Raw genomic sequence first — 24,890 nt, 5'->3', positions numbered from 1 at the left:
TCACAAAGGAGTTAAACAAAGACAAACAAAAACATGAACAAATCGTGGTATTGTACCTTCTGAAGACATGCGTTTAGGCATAGTAGAGACAGGAGCTGGAGAACCATGAGCAGAGGGGTGAGACGGGGGCCTGGAGGGCCGCGAGGGGGGCCTGGAGGGCGGCCGTGTAGGGGTGGCTGCCCGAGGTGGAAGAGAGTTGGGACCTGACTGGTAGCGAGAAGGTGGGCGAGAGGAAGGAGATGGGCAAGGCGATGGCCAGGGAACACCTGACAGAACAAATGATATGAAGGAAAGTATAAAAACTAAAGAAAAATTATGGGGAAAAAGGTCAACAGAAAAAAAAAAAGTAAAATATGACAAAATGATTTTTCATGTTTAACCCTTTGGGGATGGATTAGTTTATTTCTGCAATCAATAAAATAGGCTCTGCAAGGTTATTTCCTCCACTTCAGGACTGGTCAAATTTAACATCTGAATGTCATATAAACTCCCCAAAGGGTTAACTAGGATCTACAAATACTACTAAGGAATAGACAGTAAAGTTTGATCTGTTAGCCTATCATATACGTTCTACAGTACACATCACTCTTGACAAGGTCCATAAATAACTACCAAAGGATCTCATACAGCGGTTCACATAGAGTATTGACTATACAAGCTACTACTTTCCAACCAAATGATGAGCAATATCAATTCTAGGAACTGCATCTTTACAAAAAACAGCGGTGTTCAGTGTCTGAAGCCTGACATTTATGCCTTTATCAGTTATCTGAAGTATTAATGGAGTATTTTAATATAGCAGATATGGGGTTCATTGTTTCTGAAACAAAGAATTTAAAATATTCAGAATGGCTTGTGAATTCAAGTACATGATGTTCATTCAGCAAAGTAATAGGATGACAGAAACCACAAACACTACAAACAGATTTCAAAGTCAGCATTGTTTGGGCAAGACTCAGTTGTATCTCTTTTATGCAGCTGACACTGTATTTAAAATGAAAATATCACTTACCTTTAGAGGTTCCTCAGACTTCCTCTCCAGACAGAGGCACTTGAGTACTATGCATTTTTATTTATACACAACATTCTCAATAATAGCACTTTTAACTTAAAAAAAATAATGCCTCAAGTGTGGACTACTGCTGAAATCTATCTCAAAAAACAGCATTTGGTTTATGAATCACTGAGGCCCACTATACAGTGCTAGCGAAGTCTGTTCATAAACATTACCCGTGTGTACAGCTGAAAATCCTCAAACAGCTATTTGGAGAGAAGAATTTTGATTCCTTTTCCACATAACATTTCCGTTACTTTCCCATCAATGACCCTCCCCTCATGTCACAGTAAAGTCGGTGAGCTGCCTTATTTTTTTTTTAATGGGAAACAGAATTGATATAGGCACCAAGGAGGAAGAGTGACATTTCCTCCAACACAGCTACCATTTCCCCTTCACTAGATGTCAGTATTGCTACTACTCAACACAAAGCTTAGTAGTAATAATACATAAAACAAATTTTTAATTTTTAAAACTGTATACCACACCATCATCTAAGGAAAAGGGGTTTTTAGAAGGAAAACAAGTGACATCTCTGGATATGAAGCTACACACAATGCAGTCAAATGAATTTTTCATTTTTCATTTATCAATAAGTTAAACCCAAATGAAAACCACTTCTGTGTTAAATGATAAATGTTAATCTAGCTTATGAAACACACATCATAAAACCGTATCATAGGCAGTTTCAACAATTAGATAAATGACCGCACTTGTATAAGGCACATTGATTTAGACTTAAGATACTTGCCTCCGTTAACTACTCTTTGATCTGCTCCAGAGTTAGAACTGAAATCTGAAGTATGGGATCCAGATCTTGAAATTGGTGGGCCTGATCCAGACTGGCCCATCCTTGGTGAGTTTTGTCTTCCACTTCCCCAGGACATGACATCTCTATTTCTCTGTCCAGGTGGAATGTATTTATTTTCCCTGAAATATAGCAAATTTCTATCAGTGATAAGGCAGAACTGGGAGATAATGAGAAGCACCTGTTCAAATGCTCTGATGATACTTATCTTTCTCAAATCAAGTTAAAGGAAAATTCAAAATAAAATCAAGTGTTGACCTCATTTATTAAAATTGCCTTTTGATACTGAACTCACACTATGCTTTCTTTGAGCCCGCAGACACTGAATGATTTAGTACTAACACCTGAAATTCACTGCCCTTTTCTGTAATTCTGTATGAATTTACCACAATGAAACTTCAGAAGGGAGAAGTCAGTGTCACCGCACAGATAACACAGGGCCAAACAGAGGTGCACAAGTTAGCATGAGTGCCAGAAACAGTACATGATTATTGGCATAGGGCTCTGAACCTAATCAGCCCTGCTGAAAAAGCATGGTTTCAATGAGGAAATTACTACTGTTACAAAATATGTACAGCACTTAAATAAAAATAGTATTCATAGTGTATGTAAGTACCTAGTGTTCACACCATGTCCTTCTCGTTCACTAGCATTTCTCTGAACAGCAGTATATTTTTCTTCTTCTGTCCTTTCATCATTTTCCAAGGCAACTCGAGCTTTGTATTGGGCACTTGATTCAATTTCCTCTGCTAATTGAGTTGCTCTGGCTTCCCGTTTTAAAAACTCTTCTGAATTATCTCTTTCTAATGGCACCCTAAAAGACAAGGGAAAGGAAAAGAAGAATTTCTCCAAATGCATTCAAAGTACAGAGGATCTACAAAAATTATCTAGTGCAAGCAGGTCAGAGTAAAAAAACTGCTTATAAGCCAGAAGACTGGCTATGTTTTTTAGTATAAGTCACACCACTCCAGAAACACTGATAAGACATTATATGCAAATTCAGTGCCATTTACCTGCCTAAAGGAGCTGAGGTCAAGGTGCAGTTTTTCCATATGATTAGCAAAATCCCCAGGCCTTAAAGCTGTGCTAAGGCTCCAACCCTCAACGTAATTGAGTACATTAATAATAAAAACACCTTAGTCTATTATTTAGATAGTAGGCTAACATAAAAGATCAAATTTGAAGTTCTTCAGCTATTTAGACTTTCCCAGTAGACACAAGTGTCACCACTCCTACTGAAATTAAAGAGTTACACACTTAATCCTTTGATAATTCCAGCCATAGAATTTCGGCTCTTCCTGTTACAAGTGACTGCAGAAGAGATGAATGCAATGCAGTAAAGCATAGGACCGGAAGTCAGAAAATAGCTTAAAAGCCACACAAACAGAACAATAAAAACCCTATCCCTTGTTTGCCATGTTATAGGACCTCTAAATCATCTATCCAGTGTATCTGTGACATTAGATAATACTATACTGTAAAAAGTAAACGGAACTCCCTTAAGAAAGCCACCAAGCAAGAATTCAACACACGTAGCAATGAAATACTCTGAGAGCTAACTGGTACTTCCTTCTGTCCGTTCACTGTTTTTCCTGTTCCATTTTTTGTGGAAGTGTCAGGTTTTATGAAACAACTTCGTGCTTTGTCTTTGATCCAAATTCTGAGTTCTAAAAGTTATTTCATCCAACCTTACTTTAGAATAAACTACATAAAAATACAAAATGAGGCAGAAGCTTGGACCATGCTATGCTGGGCATTATATAATCACTGTTGCACATATTTTGGATAATACAAAAAAGAACAAAGAAAGTGGGTGGAAATACAGGCCAAGTTTGAAATAATATATGCACGATTACTCAAGTGTTGGAGGCAGAACCAGGAAAACGAGTGGGTTTGCCAAATTCCAAACCACCACTCTCAGCTACCAGACTACAAGTTTTTCCCCACACACATACACTTTGCCCAGCCCATAAGTCTACTGGCCTTATCAATGGTAACTGTTAAAAATTTTAAATAAAAACCTTGACCTTCAGGATGAAACTGGGGCTACGAGTAAGATATGCATGAACACCATGCATACAAACCTGTAGTCATGGGACTTACTTAAACTATATTAGGTATGCACACAACAAAGCAAAATACCCAATACTTCCTCATTTACTTAATGATTGAAAAAAAACAGAACAAAACAGAACAGAACAAAACAAAAAAAGAAAGTGACGTCTGCAGCAGCACTGATGGCAACTTAAACAGGCAAAAGAATGTTTTTACTTTTCCTAACAGAAAAATGGCCATTAAAGATGAAACAAAGGCAATGGGCCAGATGACATTGTTTTAACCCTGGCAATACTAGAAGCATGTACAATAGCTCATCAGCACACTACTGTAGTACACTTGCTAGAATACAAACTTATATCTTTATGTAGTTTTACAAACTATATCTGCTCATATTTAACTCTAGAAAGAGAAAACAACCAAGCAAATCCTTTACCATCCTTCAATTACATGGGTAAGCCTTTAGCTAAGCTGCTTCTCATGTACTTGGAGGATCAGGTAGAGAGCGGAGTTTCCCAGGTTAGCAGACAACAATGTAAAGCAAGTTGCTTGACCGGGAAACAATGGAATTTGTCTCTAAAGATTTAAAGCCACCTTCATGTTTTAATCTGTTTCCATTAACACCCATAAAGCAGAAAAACGGAAGATTAAAGTTCAAAAGTACAGAGACTTAGATCAGCAAAGTATTCTAAAGAACAGCTTCCACAGGATTCAGTTCTAAGCTGATTAAGCAACTTTGATTATCACCATGTTATAGATCTATTTTAACAAAAAGTAAAAATAAAGTTATTGAACCAGAGAGCTGTAGACAAATGCTTCAATTCTACATAAACATCAGCATGTTCACTGCAATTCCTGGGCTTTCAAAAATAGGTTTATGCCTTGGGGGTGAAAAGAGTGGGAACAGATTAAAGACACTTCATGATGGCTGTGCAACATCTGCAATTGATGTGTTTATGCAGTTGCAGTTAACATTATAGCTGGAGACTACTGGGAACGGGTCCACGCTGCCAAAGTAGCCAGAGGAGGCTTTATACTTCTATTTTCAAAGTATTAGTGTATTGTAACTAAAACTTTATATTTGGACAAGTCTGCTAAACAAGTTATCCACAGCACACAAGAACCCTTAAAATATCAACAGCACTTCAAGTTTCCAATATACATAAAATCAATTATCTCAATAAAATTAGGATTTAGTTAAATTGTTCTGACTGGTTAAACACAAACTATGGGTACAGTAGCTATCTAAAATAGATTACAGTTTTAAAATGTTATTTTCCACTTTATTCATAAAAGTTTTTGTAAGAAATAGGCATTACTGAATGCCTGTTGCAATGGGAATGAACTGTGCCCATTTAAGGGAATATATAGTGATATACCGCATCTAACTATTAACAGAAAGCTGGCAAAGTTTCTTAAGCACTACTTCATCCATTGTTTTCTCAGTGATTTGATTTCACAACCTTAGAAATTATATAAAACTATCTTCAGAATATAAAATTTAATCAAACCAGGGAGAACATTAAACACAAGTCTAATAACAAAATATTTTGGAACTTACGTATAAGAAGATAAACTGCTGTCATAAGTTGATACTACACCATAATTTTCTTCATTGTAACGAAACATGTCATTGGGATCCCATCCATTAGACTAGAAGAAAACGATGCTTGTTTTTCAAAATGACACTGGAAACACATTCCCTTAAAATTAAGGGCTGATGGCAGAAGTTAAACCTTTTGCCATTTCTCCTGGGCCTACAAACTCACTGTCCTTATAATGAAGTTATTAGAGCCACAGTTTTATTTCAGGGATCTTCATCTATCAGATGCACAATTTTTGCCATCAAAAGCCAGTGGTTTGGGTTTTTTGAACAAGTACCATGTCCATTCTATACTAGATTACTGGCTAACAAGAAACATATACATGAACGCCTTTCCAAAAAGTGAAAATTGACACTTCTGAACATTAGAAGTGTGCCTCACTGTGGTAAGTGCTGTATCTTTTCAAATGCACTACTAATGCAATTACCTAAGAGATGCACACCACAGGCAGAAGACCCCTGTTGATCTGCACAACTTCCCCACTTTAGTAAAACTGCTGTTACAGCACTTGAGCATTTAACCTTCACAAACGATAAATGTTTTGAATGTTTTATAAAAGCACTGACGGTATTAAGCATTCTAATAAATCTGAGCTGTACAATATGTACACTAAAACTGACAGGATAACTGTTCTATCCAGACAAAGTTAATATTCTCCACGGTAACATTACTAGATTCTTCTCTAATCAGTAACATTACCTTCTTTCCTTTACATACTGTAGTCTGAATGCCCTACTAAAAAATGCATGGTTGAGTAAAAGCTGATTCCTGTGATATACAGAGAAACTTCATTTGAGAATATACTCTATCAAACAATTCAGAATCTACTGAGATTGTGTCTGTGCTTATTAAGTCATGGGTCAGACTTCCATCAATTTCCTTCATCTTAGCTCAGAGACAGTTAGCTAAGCACAATTTCACCATAATTTCTGACGCAATAGTAGTCAGACAGGGATGCTCTGATTAAACATAAATCACTTCAGTGTAGTTCTGAATTTGGAGTCCTTAATAAAAGCTCCTCTTTCAGTCAGCCCTTGAGTCAAACATGTCCCTTACCACAGCAGCTGCCATCTGTCAATATTTGCCAAAAAGTGGCATTTGAAATCCAGCTATTCTTAATCAAATTGTAAAAAAGTACTGCAGCAGCTGCTAGCAAAGTTTGAACATACACCCACACAATGTAGGCCAGCAATTTTGGTCATTACTAGATTAAAATTAATGAATACTGCAAGGCATGTCCAGATAAACAGCTTGTTTTCTAGAGACTGTCTTAGATGATTAAAAAAAAAAAAAAAAAGCTTTACTTACAACATCTGTCTCTAATGCCTCAAGCTCCTCAGTAGCGGTGGTCTCTCCTCCATCCCATGGTTCAAGATCCTTTTCTTTGTGTTCACCATTTACTTTAGCACTGATGGCTGAATCAGTAAAAGCATCTACAACGGAGCGGGGAGGGGTGGGGGTGAAATCAAATTTGGTTAAGTACAGGAAGACATTGTACACACTGGTGTATTTGAGGAATAACCAAATACAACCGAATTACAGGCATACGAACATTATTCACTTCCTCTTGTGGTTGCTACATTCAATGAGATTACATTAAGAAAAGCCTACTACATACTTAGGAAAAACTATGGAAGGACAGACTAACGTATTTGTTTATAGGTCTCTTTGCAACTTTTAGTATGAGGCACAAGGCAAAGAATAGTAGTTATTAACTTCAGAATATTTTACACAAACTATATGCATGCTTTCTTTTTTTTTTTTTAACTAAAGAACAGGGCTACCTGAGTATCCCCATTCATCTATATAATCCAACACTTAAATAATATGCTTTTCCAAACAGCCTACACAACCGTACACCAACATATTATGCAAATATCAAAAAAGTAGCAATGCAAACCGATCGCATTCCCCAAATGCGCAGAATACAAGCTTCCCTTCAGATACCTGTGTTTCTTCTATTTCCATAACTCCTCAAGATACCAGATGCACACCCAAACACTTTTACTCCCTTCATAATATAGCTCTGAATCATCTAGTAGCTCGGTGTACCCATTCGTTGTGACATGAACAGAGAAAACCTTTCTTCCTGCAAGAGCTTTTTCAAGTAGCAGCTTACCCAGATCACACAGCAAGATTCAGAAACTCTCTACCTCTTGTTCTCAACATCATACCAAAATAAATACACCATTAGCCAGGTGCACTAAGCAACAGGGATCTGCTACTATTTATATAAAAATTATACAATTTTAAATAAAAGATAAAGAAAAAAGATCATGAACTTTTATTTTCATACTTGTTCATGTTTCATTCAAACCAGACTTTATGAAAATAACTGAAGGAATAATCCTAGGATATGAAAGTACTTTAAAAAAATGTACAAAGCCATTCATCAAGGAAGCCAAGCTTGTACATTTGTAAGCAACCAAATCTTATAGCTGCCTGCAAATTCTTAAATTACTGAAACATAGGGAACTTTACAAAAAATAAAAATAAAAAAGTTTGTTAGAGTGCTTTCAGTCTAGAACTTCTCATTGTCATTCTACAGATAAAATATGGAACAAACATTTCAGATCTTTAGAAAAGATGATATCAAAGCACCAGGCAGTGCTAGATATGAAAGAACATGGTTTAAATTATATTTTGGCAAGATCTGAAATCTTATTGAAGAGAAATGAACTTTGAAGCCATCATGAAAAGAATTCACAAAGTGATTTGTTGGCCACTACTGTTAAATTTTAAACAATCACTGTTTTTTTTTTGTTTTTCTTTTATTTTTTTAAATAGAGACTGTCAACATAACCTATTATTCCTGCTTTACCCAATTTCACAGTCAAGTTCTGCACATGTATTGGTATGATCTGTCATAACAGTTAACTGTGTTTAGTCTGTCTAATAACATCCAGCACTATCTCATGAAATGCTCGCTCAACTCATACACACAGAGTATGAGACTATGAGACTAAAGTGACTATGGGTAAGCAATTAAGCATTTAAGCACTGTTAATTAGCACATACGAAACAAAACATTATAAAAGATGTATGAGAAGTAAGAGAAGTTTATTAGCTAAACATTCATTTCAAATACAAAAGAATCAGTAAAATAAGAAAAGAAAGGCAAATGAAAGAAAGACACCTGATGAGGCACATCACTGTTAAGGCTCATGTGAAATTGCAAAAACCTGCATCAATCACCTTGAGACACGTCATTGCATAGTCGGCCAATGAAAGCTGTGATAGTACCTACTCAGTTGAAGGTTAACGCTTTCAAATGAGATATTTTAGCTTGTCACTAAATCTGTTGCCTTTACCAGGCATGTTCTAGGATTATTTGTAAACTGTTCTGAAACAGAGTCATTATAGCATTGTACTACCTATTAGTGCTGATGCATTATTTCAATTGTTGCATTTTCAACTGTTCAGAATAGGTAAAAATCAAGGGTGAGAACAGAAGTCATCAACTAACTGCAAGATATTCTAAATGATTCGGTGAAGTTACGCATGCAAGTTTTATAGTGCCATAAATGTGCGAGCAAAGATATTAAGTTTCCATTATATATTATGATAACAAAAGCATTATGAAAGGCAAGATGCAGAGACAGAGTGACTGCCAAAAAAGTTACCTGTTTCTGAAGGAACTACAACAGATATGGAAAGAGAAAAAATTGGAAGACATCAGATATAAATACAGGTGGATATTTCACATTATATGGCTGAATTCAGACAAAGCTAAAATGTTTCTGTGACACTAACAGTCATATTCAAACTGATTAAACATCTCCCACCTTAAAGAGATCATTTCTGTAGGAAAACTTCAGAGATATTCCCACCTGTTCACAGACCCATGTATTTCCCCAGTTCTGCTTCACAAAAATCCTCCAACTAGCCTACAGCTTTCTAAGGTACGCCAGTTTGAAAGAAAACATCTCTCAATTTTCTCTTCACGCAAACAGCTTTTTAATTAAATACACTTTAAAAACAGAAAATATCTTTAAATATAACTTGAAACTACATAGTAACAAAGTGCTACCTCAATCCACAGATAAGTAGCAACAAGAGAACATGTTCAACAGGAAGGCAAAAGAAAGACACTTGTATTTGGAAACTCTGTTTACCTCATCAGTACTCAGTAGCTAACCTAGCCTTAACCTGGATAGGCTAGACAGGCTGGTGCTTTGTTTCTGTGCCTAACACCATTAATTTCATGTTTCACATTTGATCTTCTCCAATCAGTCATTCTATTACAAATACAAGTTGGAGACTGCTTATGTCATTCAGCAAACAGAAATTTGCATCTAAGCTGCTTCACTGGTGGGAGGGGGAAAATCTTCCCCAATGGGATTAGATAAATCAGAAGCAAGAAGAGGATGATGACAGTAGCTGACAGTGGTAATTTTCTGTAAGTTACAGGGGTGCTTCCTTAATTTCTATGAAATGACTTCAAGACAAAAACTCCATACAAAATGGTGCCATTTTGGATACTGTGAATAAAATACTACCTTGATAGACACATATACTCGACCCACAAAAAGCCACATAAAAAGTATTCAACAGAGCACTGTTAAAAAGTGTGATGATACAAAGGGACTTGGACAAAAAAAAAAACCCAAGTCAAAATAAGAACCCCACCATCTAAAGGATGCTGAAGATCCAAGGAAGATTTGTACAGTCAGATAGAATCCAGTATATCATGGGGCACAGGAAGCCTCACTACTCTTCATTTGTCCCTCACTTTAGGACACAAGTTACAAGCAAGACTGTGACCTTTGCAATGCAAAAAAATCCCGCCATTAGGAAAAATTCATGCTACAAATGCAAACTTCTAATCACACAATACAGTCTCATGAGTATCCAGGCAAAGTTCAAACGTAGCAGAAAGATACCTCAAGTCACAGATCACTATTTTCCCAGAAAAAACAGCCAGACAGGCACATGGGACACCAAGATTAAAAACGCATCAAGTCAAACATTTCCAAAAGACATTTCCAAAATTAATGAACGACAAAACTAAGAACACACACAAATAGCAAACTATACAAATAACTGTTTCCAAAACAAAAATATTGCTCTTAAGATTATTAGTAAAATAGAAGCTAGAACAAAAATTGCTGCTACAAATGCCAACTGTCAGACTAGTAACAGACAAGACACTGACTGGACAGACTCAGCCTCCACCTTATCTGATGTCTCATATCTCTAAACTGTTGAATGAACAATTCACATGGCACCTTGACGTGGGCATATTTTTAATCAATTCCTTTTATATATGGTAAAAAAACAATTCGAAGATCAAATGAAAATTGGTCATACACACAAAGAGCTCAAGTTGTAACACCCAACTAGCCCCCACTGCCTTGTATCTGCTTAACGTGAAATCTCCTTAGCAAAGGACTTTGATATGTAAAACCTCATTTCTTGTTTCAAAGCTGGCTAACAGGAAAAAAAAAATCCCAATGACACTTCTTTTTATGCAGCCAAAATTTACATTAAGCAAAGGCAAATTAAATATACGTGTTCTGAGAAAAATTCAGCTTGGGCAAATTCTTCAAATATGCACTATTAAACCAGTAAAAAAAAAAAAAAAAAAAAAGGATTACCAGGCTGGAGCAATTAAGAGCCCATGTTTGATTAACTTCAGTGTTTAACAAGCTTGTTTTATCAAACATGTTTTAGGCTAGTAATGGTCAATAGCAGAAACAGGCATTTAAGTGCAACTCTGAGGTTCAAATTCTATTAAACCAATCTGCTTTATGGTCCAAAGACATTCAAACACCACACTGCAAACAGCAAATCAAGTTTAGCATGGCTTGAAGTAAACTGAGGTCCCAGCTTAAATGTTTCAACACTAAACTCTTATTTGTTTTGTAACTACTTACTACTGCTTCGAAACATTAAAACCAGTTACCACCAGCTCTGCAGAGCTACATTTCCTTCCTTTGTTCATAATATGCCTACTGCTATTCCCCTTGCAACAGTTTCTCTGGAAGGATGCCACTTTCACTGCTAACTCAAAAGAAACCTTAAATAGCCAATTTTCTTTTGCCTTTTTTTCCACTGGATTTGTAATATTTTTCTCAGAGTGTAGTAACTGTGCCAAAAAACAATAAAAACATTGTAGAAGTCTATTACTTTAACAGTAATGATCTTGAATTGTCTTGTCTTTAAAGAGAAGCCAAGGAGACATTTCTGAAGCCTTAGCCAAATTTGAATCACATGCAAACTAGCACTGTTGACTGATTCAAAAATCAGTGTTTAGGGCTACAAGAACCACTGCTAAAAGCTTTTCTGTAGAGAAACATAGCCTCCTGTTTCAATCATACAACCCAAGCACTCTAGCAACTACTAGATTTAAGCACTGCACCTTTGTCTCAGAAGGTGAAGCAGAAAGACATTACATGGTAACTTACTGCCAAGGATTTGAATTTGCACATTAGAATGGATTTTTAGCTCCTGATTTCCACTGGCACAGGCAGAAGACAGTGCCCATCCCTCATTAAATGCAGACAGAATATCCTTGCAGGGAAGATGGATGTTATGCAATTTCACCTGAGTTTTCCAATACATATTTCATTCATCAGGTTGCCAGTACTGCAGAAAGCCCTAATTCCACAACGGGAGATACTTAATTCCTTTTGAAGCCTAACAAAAATCTACAAGAGCATGAAGGTCTATGCAAACTGACAGAATTGGAAATAAGGGCTCAGGAAGTAGGGACAGATTTATTTTTAGAAAATAAACAGTTAACAAGTCCCTGTCTGCACAGATCTATTATTTTTTTCCCATCCCTTCAAATTTCTGCAATCTGTGTAGGCACCACACTCTCTCCACTGCTGCATCTAAAGGCGTGATGTTATGCTTGGCATAAGCAAATCTAAGACTGCTGCTTCCAAACAAGGTGGCTTCACCCACCCTAAGCTTATGCTGCCATCACCTTCCCTGCACCAGCACTATTGATGTAGCTGTAGGATGAATTACCTGCTCACTGCTCCAAAGCTGCACAAGTACTATAGTAATGAAAGGTGCTTAGCAGCTTAAGATACTTCTTTCAGAGACAACTCTGCCTTCTACTCCCGACAAAAGGAGAATCCATCCCATTCCCTTACTCCCCACCTACTATTCTTTTCTAGTCCTCTTTCAGTCATCTTTTCTATTTCTGTCTTTGACAGAAAGGCAGAGTGAGAAACAGCTAACACTTCTGCTATTCAAGGCTGAGGATAACTCAGAAGATCAAAATCCAAAGAGTCAGGAGCACCATTTGTCCACACTCTGGTTCAGCAGAGCAACAAGTGCCAAAATAAAAATCCACAGGACTTGAGAAGATACTTTCACTGAACCAGGATACACAAACATTTCTGAAGCAGTATCTCTTGCAGAAAGTAAGTTTACTTCGAGGCCTCCTTAGAAGTCTGGTAGTCTTCTAAGGGGGGGGAAAAGAAAAACAGCCCCACCAACACACCCTAATTTAGTAAGTCTCTCCTTTAGCAAAAGTGCCTGGGGAGTGCCTTTTGTTTGACTTCATTTTTAGAGAAGTGAGAGCAAGTTGCCTTTCTTCCCAAGCATGGCCAAACTGTCTACTAACTTGTTTGTGAAACAGCTAAAAGATATTGAGGGCTAGGCAATTTTAACACATTTGCTTCTGGACATGTATTTTGGAAATCTATGGAACCTAACAGTCCTCACCTGAAAGTTCAGACTCAGTTTCAGCTTTCACCATGAAAAGCTTAACTTTTTCAGCTTTTTACACAGGCTTATCTGACTACATACCATGAAGGCTTGGGTTTATTTATAAGAAAAAAAGGCCCACAGTTCCTACATGTGTGTTCATACATTTCCGTTCTTCTGAATCCTTAGTTTACCCAATATGAATTACCAAGTTTTGCATCCTTCCAGTTAATCTTGCTCCAAGTCCCTACAGCTTTATTTCAACTCCCCTCGCCAGCTACCTGGAGATTTAGATTCAAAGAAATTACACCTAATAAAGCAAAGTGAGTGACTGTTCAACCTGAAGCAGTCATTTTCTTCTAGAAAAGTTTCACTGAGTATTATTCCTAGAAATAGTAATATGTTCTTCATTCCCTCCATTTACTAAAGCTCTATAAAACCCTAAAACTCTATAAAGACTGGGTAATGGACAGCTCAGTCTGCATTTACATTAAGGTGATACTCATAGCATATCCATTATAAAACAGTCTTAGGGTAATTTAAAATCAGAGTACGGTCCAGAACCCGGAACTGGCACTTATCTGTATTGCAATGCTACTCTTGCTCTGACAATATGCATCATCTAGGAAAAGCAAATTCCTTGAAGCAAACTCTCATTCTTCAGTTTTAAATCAGACAAAAGTGTATGCATGTATGAACAAAAGGTGAAAACAGCAAAATCTCATTAAATGCCTACCAATCCCTATACATCTCCTCTAAATCACTCATACATGGGAATAAAGCATGTGTTTTACAGTAAGCATTTAGCTCTCAGTGACACTTGTTGAGCCTTGCAGTGTGCAACCTGAAGATATACATATATGCCCAGCAAATCAGGAACATAAGCAAAGAAACCAGATAGAGCTGTCTGATTACAAGCCTCTTAGGCTCCAGAAAAATTATCAGGGTCTTGGAGGCCAGACATTAAAAAAAAAGTACAAAAACTGTCTGATTGCCTATAAATCATTTAATTCTGACAGCTTCAGATCAAGCCATGTCTTGAGATTTTAAGACTATTTGCCTGACACCCCACTAGATTCTTCTGTATTTTGGAGAACCTAAGCTACATATCTATAAGGAAGAGACCAGAAATAAAAAATGAAAATAATAATAGTAATAATAAATGAATATTGGATTCTTCTAAAGAATTTTTAACTTTATTTGCAGTAGTATTTTTAGAACTATATTTACACAAATGCGTGTGTAGAGATAAAACTTACTTAACTAAAAAGGATTTATATATACCAACTCTGAAGAATAACCTTTTTATAGTTTGTGTATTCTTGGCTTCTCATATGACATTTAACTAGCTAATTTAGAAAGAAGTTTACAAAAAAAATGACTCCCACAAAATCTGTAAAATGTTTAGTGACACTACCAAGAATTTGCTTTCCAGACACCAAAAACAGCTACTCAAAGCTCAGTACCCCCAGAAAGGCTCTGCAACCTATTTAAAAAAATTAGATAAATCGCTGATTTCAGAAGATGCTCAGCTGCTATCCTGTCCATTGTCTTCAATGGGATATTTGGATACTCAGAACATTTTTTTAAGAATTAAGAGTCTAAATATGGTTTTTGGATCCCAAACCATCTAGTTTGAAAATCTTGACTTATGATTTTAAGCTAACTGTAAGAACCTTTAAAAAGAAAGTATACCTCTTCTTGCATAATTGGTATCCATATCCTTAAAATGCACCATAACAAAATCTGAAGACTTGAACAAAATACTCTCTAGTATATCTTCACGTTTTGGCCCCAGACTGGATTCTGCAGTTTTCCGATGGGCAGCATCAAGCACTAAATCACACTATTAGAGATATAAAAAGAATACACTAATTTAATATACAATAAGCTACTTGATAACTTCACATACTTGCAGAGAGTAGATATTTATAATAGTTAGCAAAAATAAATCCGCTTGTATAAACCTAGATATGAATAGCCAAAATAATTCATAATAAATATTCAAATATAATCCTACTACTGAATAAACAATGTTTGATCTTTTAAAGTAGGGAAGAGTCAAAAAGAAAGCAAAAATTACCTTAGGACTGTAGGTTTTAAAAACTCCTTCATATATACCTCCATTTTTCACCTGTACTTCACATTTGGATCCCTAGAATGAAAAAAATATATATATAGTTTTCTATCAGTCTGACAAATGAAATTTGAGTTTTTCTCAAACATGTATCTTTACATAAGCATAGTGTATAAAAATATGGCTTAATTTTTAGTTAAATCTACTCATTCAGCATTCATGCATGTATAAATATGCCTTTGTGCTCTGCAGATGCACACAGCTGTGCACACCAAAATTTGTTCTGAAGGGATTTAAAGATACTCATAGAAATATTTTCGGTACATACAAGACTCTTGACCAGTTATGTGCCCAGACAAGTTTTTGCAAGAACATAATCTGTGCATGTGTGTAGGTGCAAATAAGAATGAAGGCTTACTCTGGATTCTAGCACAAGGATGCGGGACAGTCTTGGTTACTCACTTGCAGCACGTCAGCATTTCCCTTAAAATTTAGGGAAGGAGGGCTTGTGTGCCTTGTATACAGACTCATTTCACTTACTCATAATCTTTCTAAAGGTAAAAAAGCCAAAATATGGCCAGCGCATGTAAGAAATCTGCCATACCTATTCACATACAGTTTGTAGCTTTGTAAGCCAAAGTACAGAACAGCTATTATCGTGATTCTTTAAAGTTCAGTCTTGGCAGAAGATGCCTACCATTTAATATTTGCTCCATTACAATTAGTGCGATATTTTACAATTCTATGTCACGATAAAAACTGTTTACCCTCCTGCTAAACATGAAGACTTACAACAACTGATGTAAGTATGTGAACCATTCTCATGTTTGCATAGATGCCATCAAAAGAAATCTGAAAAATAAAAATGATTTTGTCAGGAAACATAGATACATTTTACTGTAACACCTAAAAAAGCCAGTGCTTCAAAAATAATGAAATTTTTTTTCAGTACATACTAGTTCCTAGAAATGCACTAGTCCAAGACCTTACTCAGATAGCATACACTGAATTTAAGTCACACTAGAGCCACATTGAATTTAAGTCACACTAGGGCCCTTACCCCTTTCGCTGATCACTTAAACTGAACACCCTCCCAAACAACAAACTTACGTGTCCCAAATGTCACTCAACAAAGAAATGCCCTTGCTGGTTAGGTGAAGTTCATATACAGAGACTCATAACTGAAAACACCCTGCTATCATCTCTGTCTTGTTTAAGAGCTATCAATGGGTAAGGTACTTCAACAGCTATAGAAATAAAAAGTGCTTTAATGGCATGCTGAATTACATCATTTCAGGGACTAGCTAACAGACCTGATTACACTCGTTAACAGAAGCTACAGGCACCAAAYCATGAAGTGACAAAGTGCTACAAAACACCGTAAAATTAGTCAAAACTAAATTCACAGCAGTACTGAAATCTGAGATCCTGCACTAGGAAAGCTGACCACGTATTGCCCAGATTGCCAGATAACAGTTAAGTTTGCTTAAGCATACATGAGGTGGTAAGGATGTTGTTTTGTTGCAACTTCTCACATCTCTCCCCATCAGCTTCATGATTACGAACTAACAGATGCTGAAACATGCAAGCACCCCATCATAATTTGAGCTTTTTAACTGGCAACTTCCCTTCTGAACTCTGTAAGCTTTTTAATCCACTTATGCCTGCAGGTTAACCACACATTCTGCGACATCAACCACTGTTCTGAAAAGACACGTTTAAAGATGCTCAGCACTCAGTATGGGGTATGTAAAGACTTCAGCACTAACACAATATTCAGCACTTGCATCTGACCTCTCTTTTTCACCTTTCCCCCCTCAAAACTTTTTTAGTTTTAGAGAAGAGAGTTAATAAGCATCTATGCAAGTAAACTACAGTCCTTTTAGACCTTCCTACTCCTGTCCCATTCCCCAAAATAAACCATCCTCAAAAACTAGAGCACAAACTCATTGGCAAAGGCTTGGTTAATGCAGTTCAGAGATACATTCTTTAAATCAAGAACCAAGGTTTTGATAAAATTTTGTTCTACAAGTTATCCCACATCTATACTTTAAAACCATACAGCCAGACTACTGATAACACTGAGATAGTTATTTCATAGTAAAGCTAAACAAAATTGTTACTTTTGTTCAACTAAATGCTGTCTTCCTCTTTTGCCATCTGCTTAACGAAAAGACCAATGTTATAGTCTTCAGATAAGGCAATGCTTTTGAATTTGTTCCTATTTGTTCCTAAGTTAAATTTTATCCACACATCTACAGCTATAACTACAAAACAGAAGAGATTGTTTCCATAGTTCAAATGTTTAAGTGTCCATTCTCCATTCACTCCCCACAGAAGACTAAATTAAATGAATGCAAGATAATGCATCTTCAGAAAAGCATGTCTCTGAATATTCTAAGACACTCATCAAGGTATTCAAAGGAAAAACTTGACAGAATAATCCACTATCTGCTATTCTTACATTGATACTCAGGTTCACTGTAGGCAAGTAGTTTCCTCATACCTCAAAGTGGTACAATGAGAAAAGACATACTTACTGTAGGCTGAGGTGGTCCTTTGCCACTGCTGCGACCTCTGAAATTAAATATATGCATCAGATGCAGTTAAAAAATAGAACTGCTGAAATTAACCAACTCTTTAACAAAAAGCGTTCAAAACCCCATCTTAATTTAGTATTGATAGCAGAATCAAAGAAAAACAGCACTACTGTAGAGCAGAAATTGATGTAGTTACACCCCTCCCCCTTAGCATTTATCTTCCAAAATACTCGCCTACAAGCAAACAGTGTTCTTTAACAGGTAAAAGGGTTACCTACAGTAAATCAAAGGACAAAATCCTAAAGCCATGTCATTATGAAGAGCTAAAAAATATTACCTCTCAAGCAGAATCCTGTAACTAAAACAAATTCCCAAACTTTCTGGCATGCAGAAACAAAGCACTTAATTTGCACTTTCAGGCTCAATCTCTGGCACAGGATCACTTCTTAAATTTAAGACTAGAGGATTAGTACATTGCCATTGTCTTTTTGATTACATATTATTGTAATTGTCATTACACAACTAACTGACCCATGCTGCAAGCTACAGAGCCCTGATTCTGTACAGCCTACCTATAGCGCTTGAGTATCACTCAAGCAATCAGAACTGAACAAGTTAACCTACTTAAGTCTGTCCACCCCTCAAAAACAGTAATCATTTTTAATGCAAATCAGTCAACATTTAGCATTTAGGCCACGCAAAGGCTTTTAACATGTATGCTCCTAACACATTGCAAACTGAGATGAAACAGTCTGCAGCCTCCAATGCAGGGATTTGAGTCCCAGCAGTGTCCCTGCAGCTAACAAGCCCGCAACAGTTACAGCTCCTCCAATTCACAGGTGTACCTTATTTCAAAATTAGGACTACTAAGTGCAAGGAAGTAATTTTGATACTCAAATTCATACTAAGACATATGATATTAAAAATTACATGAACTGTGAAAAAAGGGCACCAGAATTTTTTCACCATGATATAAGTACATTTACATAACGAGCTTTCCTAAAGAATGTGATACTTGAAAGAGAACTTAAATTATACAAGTATGGTCAGATTTGATTCAGATTTGTATCACAAGAATGACCTTAAGAGTGCACACTGTAAGTAAGGCAAAATGAAGTCTTCCATTTTATAAAAAAATCAGTTTTTGGAAGAGACCTATCTCACAGATGCACATATTTATCTAAAGAGACCCAAAGAATCACATTTATGTTTCAAAATATCCTGACAACATTGGAATCTAAATCCAACTGAAAGTCAGCTGCATTCAATTGCTTTTGAAAACACTATGCTGTGTTTAAAATACAACCTTCCTCCCAAAACAACATCCAATAGGCCTCAAGAGTCAGTCAAGAAATCAAAGGAACTTCCCCCAATGAACGTGAATATCCCTCAAATATAGCTTGCAGAAATAAGCTAGCAAATCCATCAGAGAACCATGAAAGTCCTTAAAGAGGAAAAATGAAAAAACTCTGAACTACCACCTATCTAGTTCAAGAAAACAAGCTTCTGAAACAGGAACTTAGTAGTCTTATACAGCATCACACATAGTGATGATACTTGCTGATTGGTTAAAAAAAATGCAGATTTCAGATATCAAGTGGACATTTTCAGAATACTTGCAGAGTACTAATCTAACTAAAAAAACATACAAAAAACCCCACATAGAAACACCTAACACAAATGGTCTTTATTTAATTCCCTATCAGCCTTAACATTCCATAAGGCAGTGCCGTAACATTAAGCTTGCTCTGGTGACAAGCAATCTCACCATTTAAGTTTGCAATTTGACAAATGGCTACCTGTGATGTGGTGCTCAAGTGAGCCCTTCATGAACCTGCAACATTGTTTTCAGCATAACATTCAGATGAATCAACCTCTTCTTTCTTAAAGTCATTTAACCGGAGGTGAGATCCCCAAATAAAGAAGCTACAGTCCAGTTCTGATTTTTTGCTTTTATCATAACCAAAGGCTTCAACAAAATACTGTCTTTCAGGAAAACTCTCACAAAGTCACACCAGCTTCCCTCTGTTGGTCTCAGACATTTTAGTAAGATACTCCAGATACTGGTTAGCCACAAGTGAAAGAGGTTGTTGTCTTCTAAATGGAAAGCACTCCCATTTTTAGTGACAAGTATTCTTAGAACTTAAATAATTGGGTTGCTAGATTGGTCAGAAAGTTTGGAGTATTCCTTTTAAGCATTCAGTCTGTAGTGTTCTAGATTTTCCATCTCCTACCGCATTTCCAAAGTTACTGTTTCTACCCACACTTCTTTAAGAAACACTTTAAGCAAAGGTTCTGCACATCCACGCTGGCAAGAGATCACAAGTTATGAATCAGTCCAAGAGTTAAGATAATTACAGAAATTCTATATGCTACACTGATCTACCAGTTCTCTTTACAGACATGACCTCATGTTTCCTAGCTATAACTATTAAACATGAACTCTAAAAGGAAGATGTTCACTAAGAYTTTAACCAATTCTGCCAATACTGCAATACAATCAAAACCACATACTTTCTGCYAAAATCAAGGGCATCAACTTGAGGTTTTTATTCCAACAGGTGAAGACTCAAGTTCAAAATATCTTTTGGCACATCTTGGATGATACATCATATTAAAGACAAACTAGGACCTTTACAGAAGTAGAAGGTAGACAGTCCTCACCAGAAAAAGTTTACCACAATTTAAAACAGGAGAGTAACACTTAAAAATTAAGGGGGGGGGGGCAGGAGGGGGAGAGGGGCGAAATGAGAAGGGTCAGATAGCAATTTGCCACTACTGCCTACACTCATATCTTGATTACAGTAAGTATGTCAAATAAAAAAAGCACATTTTGTATTACAGAAGTGCGGTTAAAGGTAAAGCTGAAAGAAGGTACAGTAACTTGGCAAATCAAACTTGGAAACCCATTCCAGTGCTTCAGGGTAGGGAAGTCAAAGAGTCAGACAAATGCTGCACCAGACAATACTGTTTGACCAAGCAATTAATCTTAGTAGCCAACTCATTGCAAGGTAGTACTTACACCTTAAGAGTGAAAGTCTACAGAAGTGCTTACTCCCATATGCTGCACAATAAACATTTTTCCCCAATGGCAAGTTGCAATTTTTTTCTATTTTTATGAACATTTACTATCCTACTTCTCAACATCCCTCACCTCCTGTTCTAATGTTTACATGCTGAGTAGAGTGTTTGTATAAGCAAAACAAGGTCATGCATTCATATTTTTCTTGTTAAGTGAAAACTAAAGCAAGGAATGCAAGTCTTTCCAGGATGCAAAAGGTCTCAGGTTTTCTCTCCAACAGCATCTTCACTCTGACACCAAGAAACAAGAAACAGATGCATCCATGCTGCAATTAATGGAGATGACCAGTAGTCTACAGCGGGCATGCAACTACAAAGAGAGCTGAATTTAACAGAGCGAATAGATGTTTCTGGAGTACTGACTGGCATGACTACAGCTTTGAAAACAATTTAAAAGAGACTAGAGAATTTTCACTACAAGTAAACACAGAGAACTGATAAAGTGCTTTCCTTTAGAGGATAAATACCATAAGTGGAGACAAAGTTCATACTCGTTTAAGAGCAAAATTTGTCTATATAAGATACAAATGAACTCAAGCTGTCAAATTAGATCATATAAGAAGTACTGCAGCAGTTTTCAGTAGTCTTTCCCTATACTGACATTAGTAATGTCAATTCTTGTCTTCTTATAAGATGACAACTTCCCTAACCAGGTAAGTATACCTGCATCAAGCCTGACCCCATGTGCACTCTGCAGCCTGTTGACAGAATTAGTCATTGTAGAACCTTCTTCATTTATATTGCTACAAATCAGTTGTTAATTTAAAACTTACACAAAAGCGGGTAAATAATATCACACAAAATGATTGCTCTTAAGAAAGACACCTGCAGGTTATCCATTAATTTTGCTCAACAGTTTAACACAACTGCGTCAAAGTTATTTAGGATTATTTAACAACTGGCTATAACACTGAACTGTTATAAACTTGGACCTCCAAGAAGGTTATATAAGCCTGAAAAAATTTAGGGGCTGCTATACAAAGAACTTTGTGATTTCAAGATGCTAACAAGCTAAACTGAGCGAGAAAAAAAAAAGTCTTCTTCCTTTAGGACTCTGATATACCAAGACAGAAGTAGTTCATTGAATTCAGTAACACACCTTGACAAGAACCTAAAATTAACTCTACTCAGAAACTTTAAAGACAGCAGATAGTTTTGTAAATAAAGAGGCTGTCAATGAAGTTTCTTTTTAGAAGTACATACTATGCAAGTCAGAGGTATGTATCTAAAACAAGACACATCAAGGGAATCATTTCCATTTTCAAGAACTGCTATCCAAGAGGCTATCCTATAGTCAGTCACTGCAGTAATTTCTAAGAAAACAACACATGCAAAGATGTTAGAATGAACTAGAAATTAACTTGGAATGACAGGTGACCAAATATCCAGAACAGTCACTTTCACTATTTCAGGGAGCCTTGATACTCGATATTCCCAATTACTTCTGTCTCAACAGAACGGACACCTCTCTTCTGCCATTTACTTAAGCCTTTTAGTTAGTCTAATAAAAAAAGTTGTCAAGGACAAAGAAAATAGGAGTAGGCAATAAGCATCAAATCTCAAAAGCAAGCTACACAACATGGGATAATTTCAGTTTTAACATGTTAATAGGTAAAGCAATTTATAAGAGTAATTTACAGTATTCTTAAGAGGACTCTCAGGTCCAATTAGGCAAGAAAGTTACAAAAGCAAGGGGAAAAGACCTTTTGCCACAATTGTAACTACACATGTAACCATCCAAATCCTTGGCCTGACATGTTTTGCCTTCAGACAAAATACCAATGGGAAAATATTGACAATAAAGAAGGATGCACTGCTTGAAGGAATACTAAGACAGATGCACCTTTCAGTCATAGAATAGCTAACCCTTCTATGCTTGTAGTAGGTTAGAACCGAACTAAACACTAAAAGTAGACATTAGATAATGTTTTGACTAGCACAGTGGAGCAGGTTCATATACGAAGTTTGCATTTTCTCCAATTGCAGTTTAACATGCTATTGGCATCCCCCCTACAACCTGATTTTCCATCTGCCATATTTCACATGCAGTTACTACTAAGTAAACATAGCGTTTCATTGAGTGCCTGTTTACAAAAGAGTTATTAATCTTTCTTGGKTTTTTTAAACATTTTTAAAGACATTTTCATTTGTGATTTTTTCCCTAATACAAAAGGAAGGATAATGAAAGCATAAACACTGGAATTTCCTATTCACCCACACAAGATCTTACTTTTCTAATAAGAAAAACGTATATTAATCATGACAAGATGATGGAAACCAGCACAGTGAATAAGCAAAGCTGACCTTCAAACTCACCATCAGATGTAGAAGGACCAGGTGCTTAGCCCAATTAAATCTTACAGTAATAAGCATACATCATAAAATTTAGTCTTGGACAGTTTACTGCCAATGAAATTTCTACACAAATTTAAACTTTTAAGAGCAACTTAGCCAAGAAAAGAAACATTGTTTTGCATTTCAAGAAAATAAGAAAAAGAATGCTAGCGCTGCAGAGTAATGAGTTGCAAAACTACTAAGAAAAAAGCTTGGCATAAACTGGAGATGCTTGTTTAAGTTTCTATTAAACAAAATACACTTAAAATGGAAACCAAGATGCAGACCACCTAAAATCAAATTGATTTTTCATTTAGCTTTTCACCTGAGCCATGTATGAACAAATTTGCAGCATGAGCCATCTTTAAATTTGTACTGCAAAAAAAGATCAAAACTCTTCTTTAGGATAGTGACAGGAGGAGTTTTCTGAAGGTGTTTCACATAAAACTATCAGCTCTAAGACTGTGATTTTACAGACCCTTCGTTCAGAAACTACTTGAAGACCTGACTAACAAAGAACAAGGTGCAACCACCTTCGACAGAACACGTCAGTTCCTAAAAAGTTTTGAAGCAGAATCTGCCAAGAAAAAATAGAAAGATTTCTCCTCCAAGGGTTGCCTAACAGCTTTAATTTTAACTTGACAAAGAAACTGAAGCTTGCATTCCTTAATCTATAAAGGCAAGTGTTCACAACTAAACTGAAATTTCAAAAAAAGCTATAGGTTTTGTTGTCCTTCATGTTAACCTCTACAGTGCCACTGTGTGTTGGCAAGGATAACTGTTTAGCAAAGAACACTAAACATGAAGTGTTCAATCTAGACACCCATGTATAAAAAACTGTTAAATTGTTTCAATGAAGTGCTGAAAGTATCACTTTTTTTAATTTATTTTGTTCTTTTTCAGCCCTACTAAAGCCTTTCCACTTCCAGTTCCACAGACTGGTAACAAAGTAAAACCCTATTTTCAGTGATGTCCAACAATGGGACCATAGTAAATTCTGTTTTATTGCCAATGCACTAAACCGAGTAAGAGCATAAAAGCCAAGTTAGCAAAAAAATAATGACTAAAACTTAAAATGAAACTGCTCTGAGAGACTATGACCTTCAACACTGTTACCATCTTGCTTTGCTTTTTTGTTATGACCCCCAGTGTTAGAAAAACTCAGAACACCAGAAAGTCTGTTTTCTCCCCTCCTGTCTTTCCTCCCTCACATATATGTGAATTTCTATAACCAAGGCTCTTGGATAAGGAACACGAGCAGTATCAATCTTCCAGAGGCAGCAGAAGATAGCAGGGCCTCAGCAGTGTGCATGGGGAGGGGGAGATAAGAGAAGGGGAATCCGAGTCTGCTGTGAAACCCTGATTCCTGACCCCCCCCCCCAATTTGTGGAGAAAAAAAAAAAAAAAAGAACTCTCGTGTTTGGATGACGCGTCCAGCATATATCAGTTAAATCAGATCCATCCATAACACTAAGCAGCGCTCCAACCACTCTGCTTGGGCTCCGCACGATATTTTATTGAGATTTAAAAAAATAATAATAATAAAAAAAATCCCGTCAGCAGAAGGTGCTCTGCGAAAGGCAGATGTTCGCATACTTTAAAATTGCGGACGTGCTGCCCCCGGTTAAGACACCCCCCAGGCGTTAAGAGCAGGCGGGAGGGGCGACCTTCCCCC

The 24,890-nt window shown here is 36.5% G+C and overlaps 1 protein-coding gene across 15 annotated transcripts in view; it reads right to left on the bottom strand.

Annotated features, from left to right (window-relative positions):
* ATXN2 (ataxin 2) overlaps nt 1-17,940 on the bottom strand; it is a 47,143-nt gene extending 29,203 nt beyond the window's left edge. For 4 of the 15 annotated variants that reach the window (XM_026060287.1, XM_026060289.1, XM_026060295.1 and 1 more), the window contains exons 1-10: nt 17,801-17,940; nt 16,053-16,112; nt 15,267-15,338; nt 14,879-15,029; nt 9,145-9,159; nt 6,830-6,954; nt 5,479-5,570; nt 2,479-2,676; nt 1,806-1,984; nt 57-266 (exon numbers count right to left, since the gene is read on the bottom strand). In XM_026060287.1, the coding sequence (XP_025916072.1) occupies nt 57-266; nt 1,806-1,984; nt 2,479-2,676; nt 5,479-5,570; nt 6,830-6,954; nt 9,145-9,159; nt 14,879-15,029; nt 15,267-15,338; nt 16,053-16,112; nt 17,801-17,857 (1,159 nt within the window). In that variant the 5' untranslated portion in view covers nt 17,858-17,940. The remainder of the gene's footprint in view (nt 1-56; nt 267-1,805; nt 1,985-2,478; nt 2,677-5,478; nt 5,571-6,829; nt 6,955-9,144; nt 9,160-14,878; nt 15,030-15,266; nt 15,339-16,052; nt 16,113-17,800) is intronic. The other 11 variants (XM_026060288.1, XM_026060300.1, XM_026060296.1 and 8 more) reach the window with 7 other exon arrangements.
* Nucleotides 17,941-24,890: the final 6,950 nt, after the last annotated feature.

The sequence above is a fragment of the Apteryx rowi genome, unplaced genomic scaffold (assembly GCF_003343035.1).
Source record: "Apteryx rowi isolate R43461 unplaced genomic scaffold, aptRow1 scaffold_168, whole genome shotgun sequence".
Classification (NCBI taxonomy): Eukaryota; Metazoa; Chordata; class Aves; order Apterygiformes; family Apterygidae; genus Apteryx; species Apteryx rowi.
Note: the sequence above shows the minus strand (reverse complement) of the source record. Positions and strands in the feature narration are given on the sequence as shown.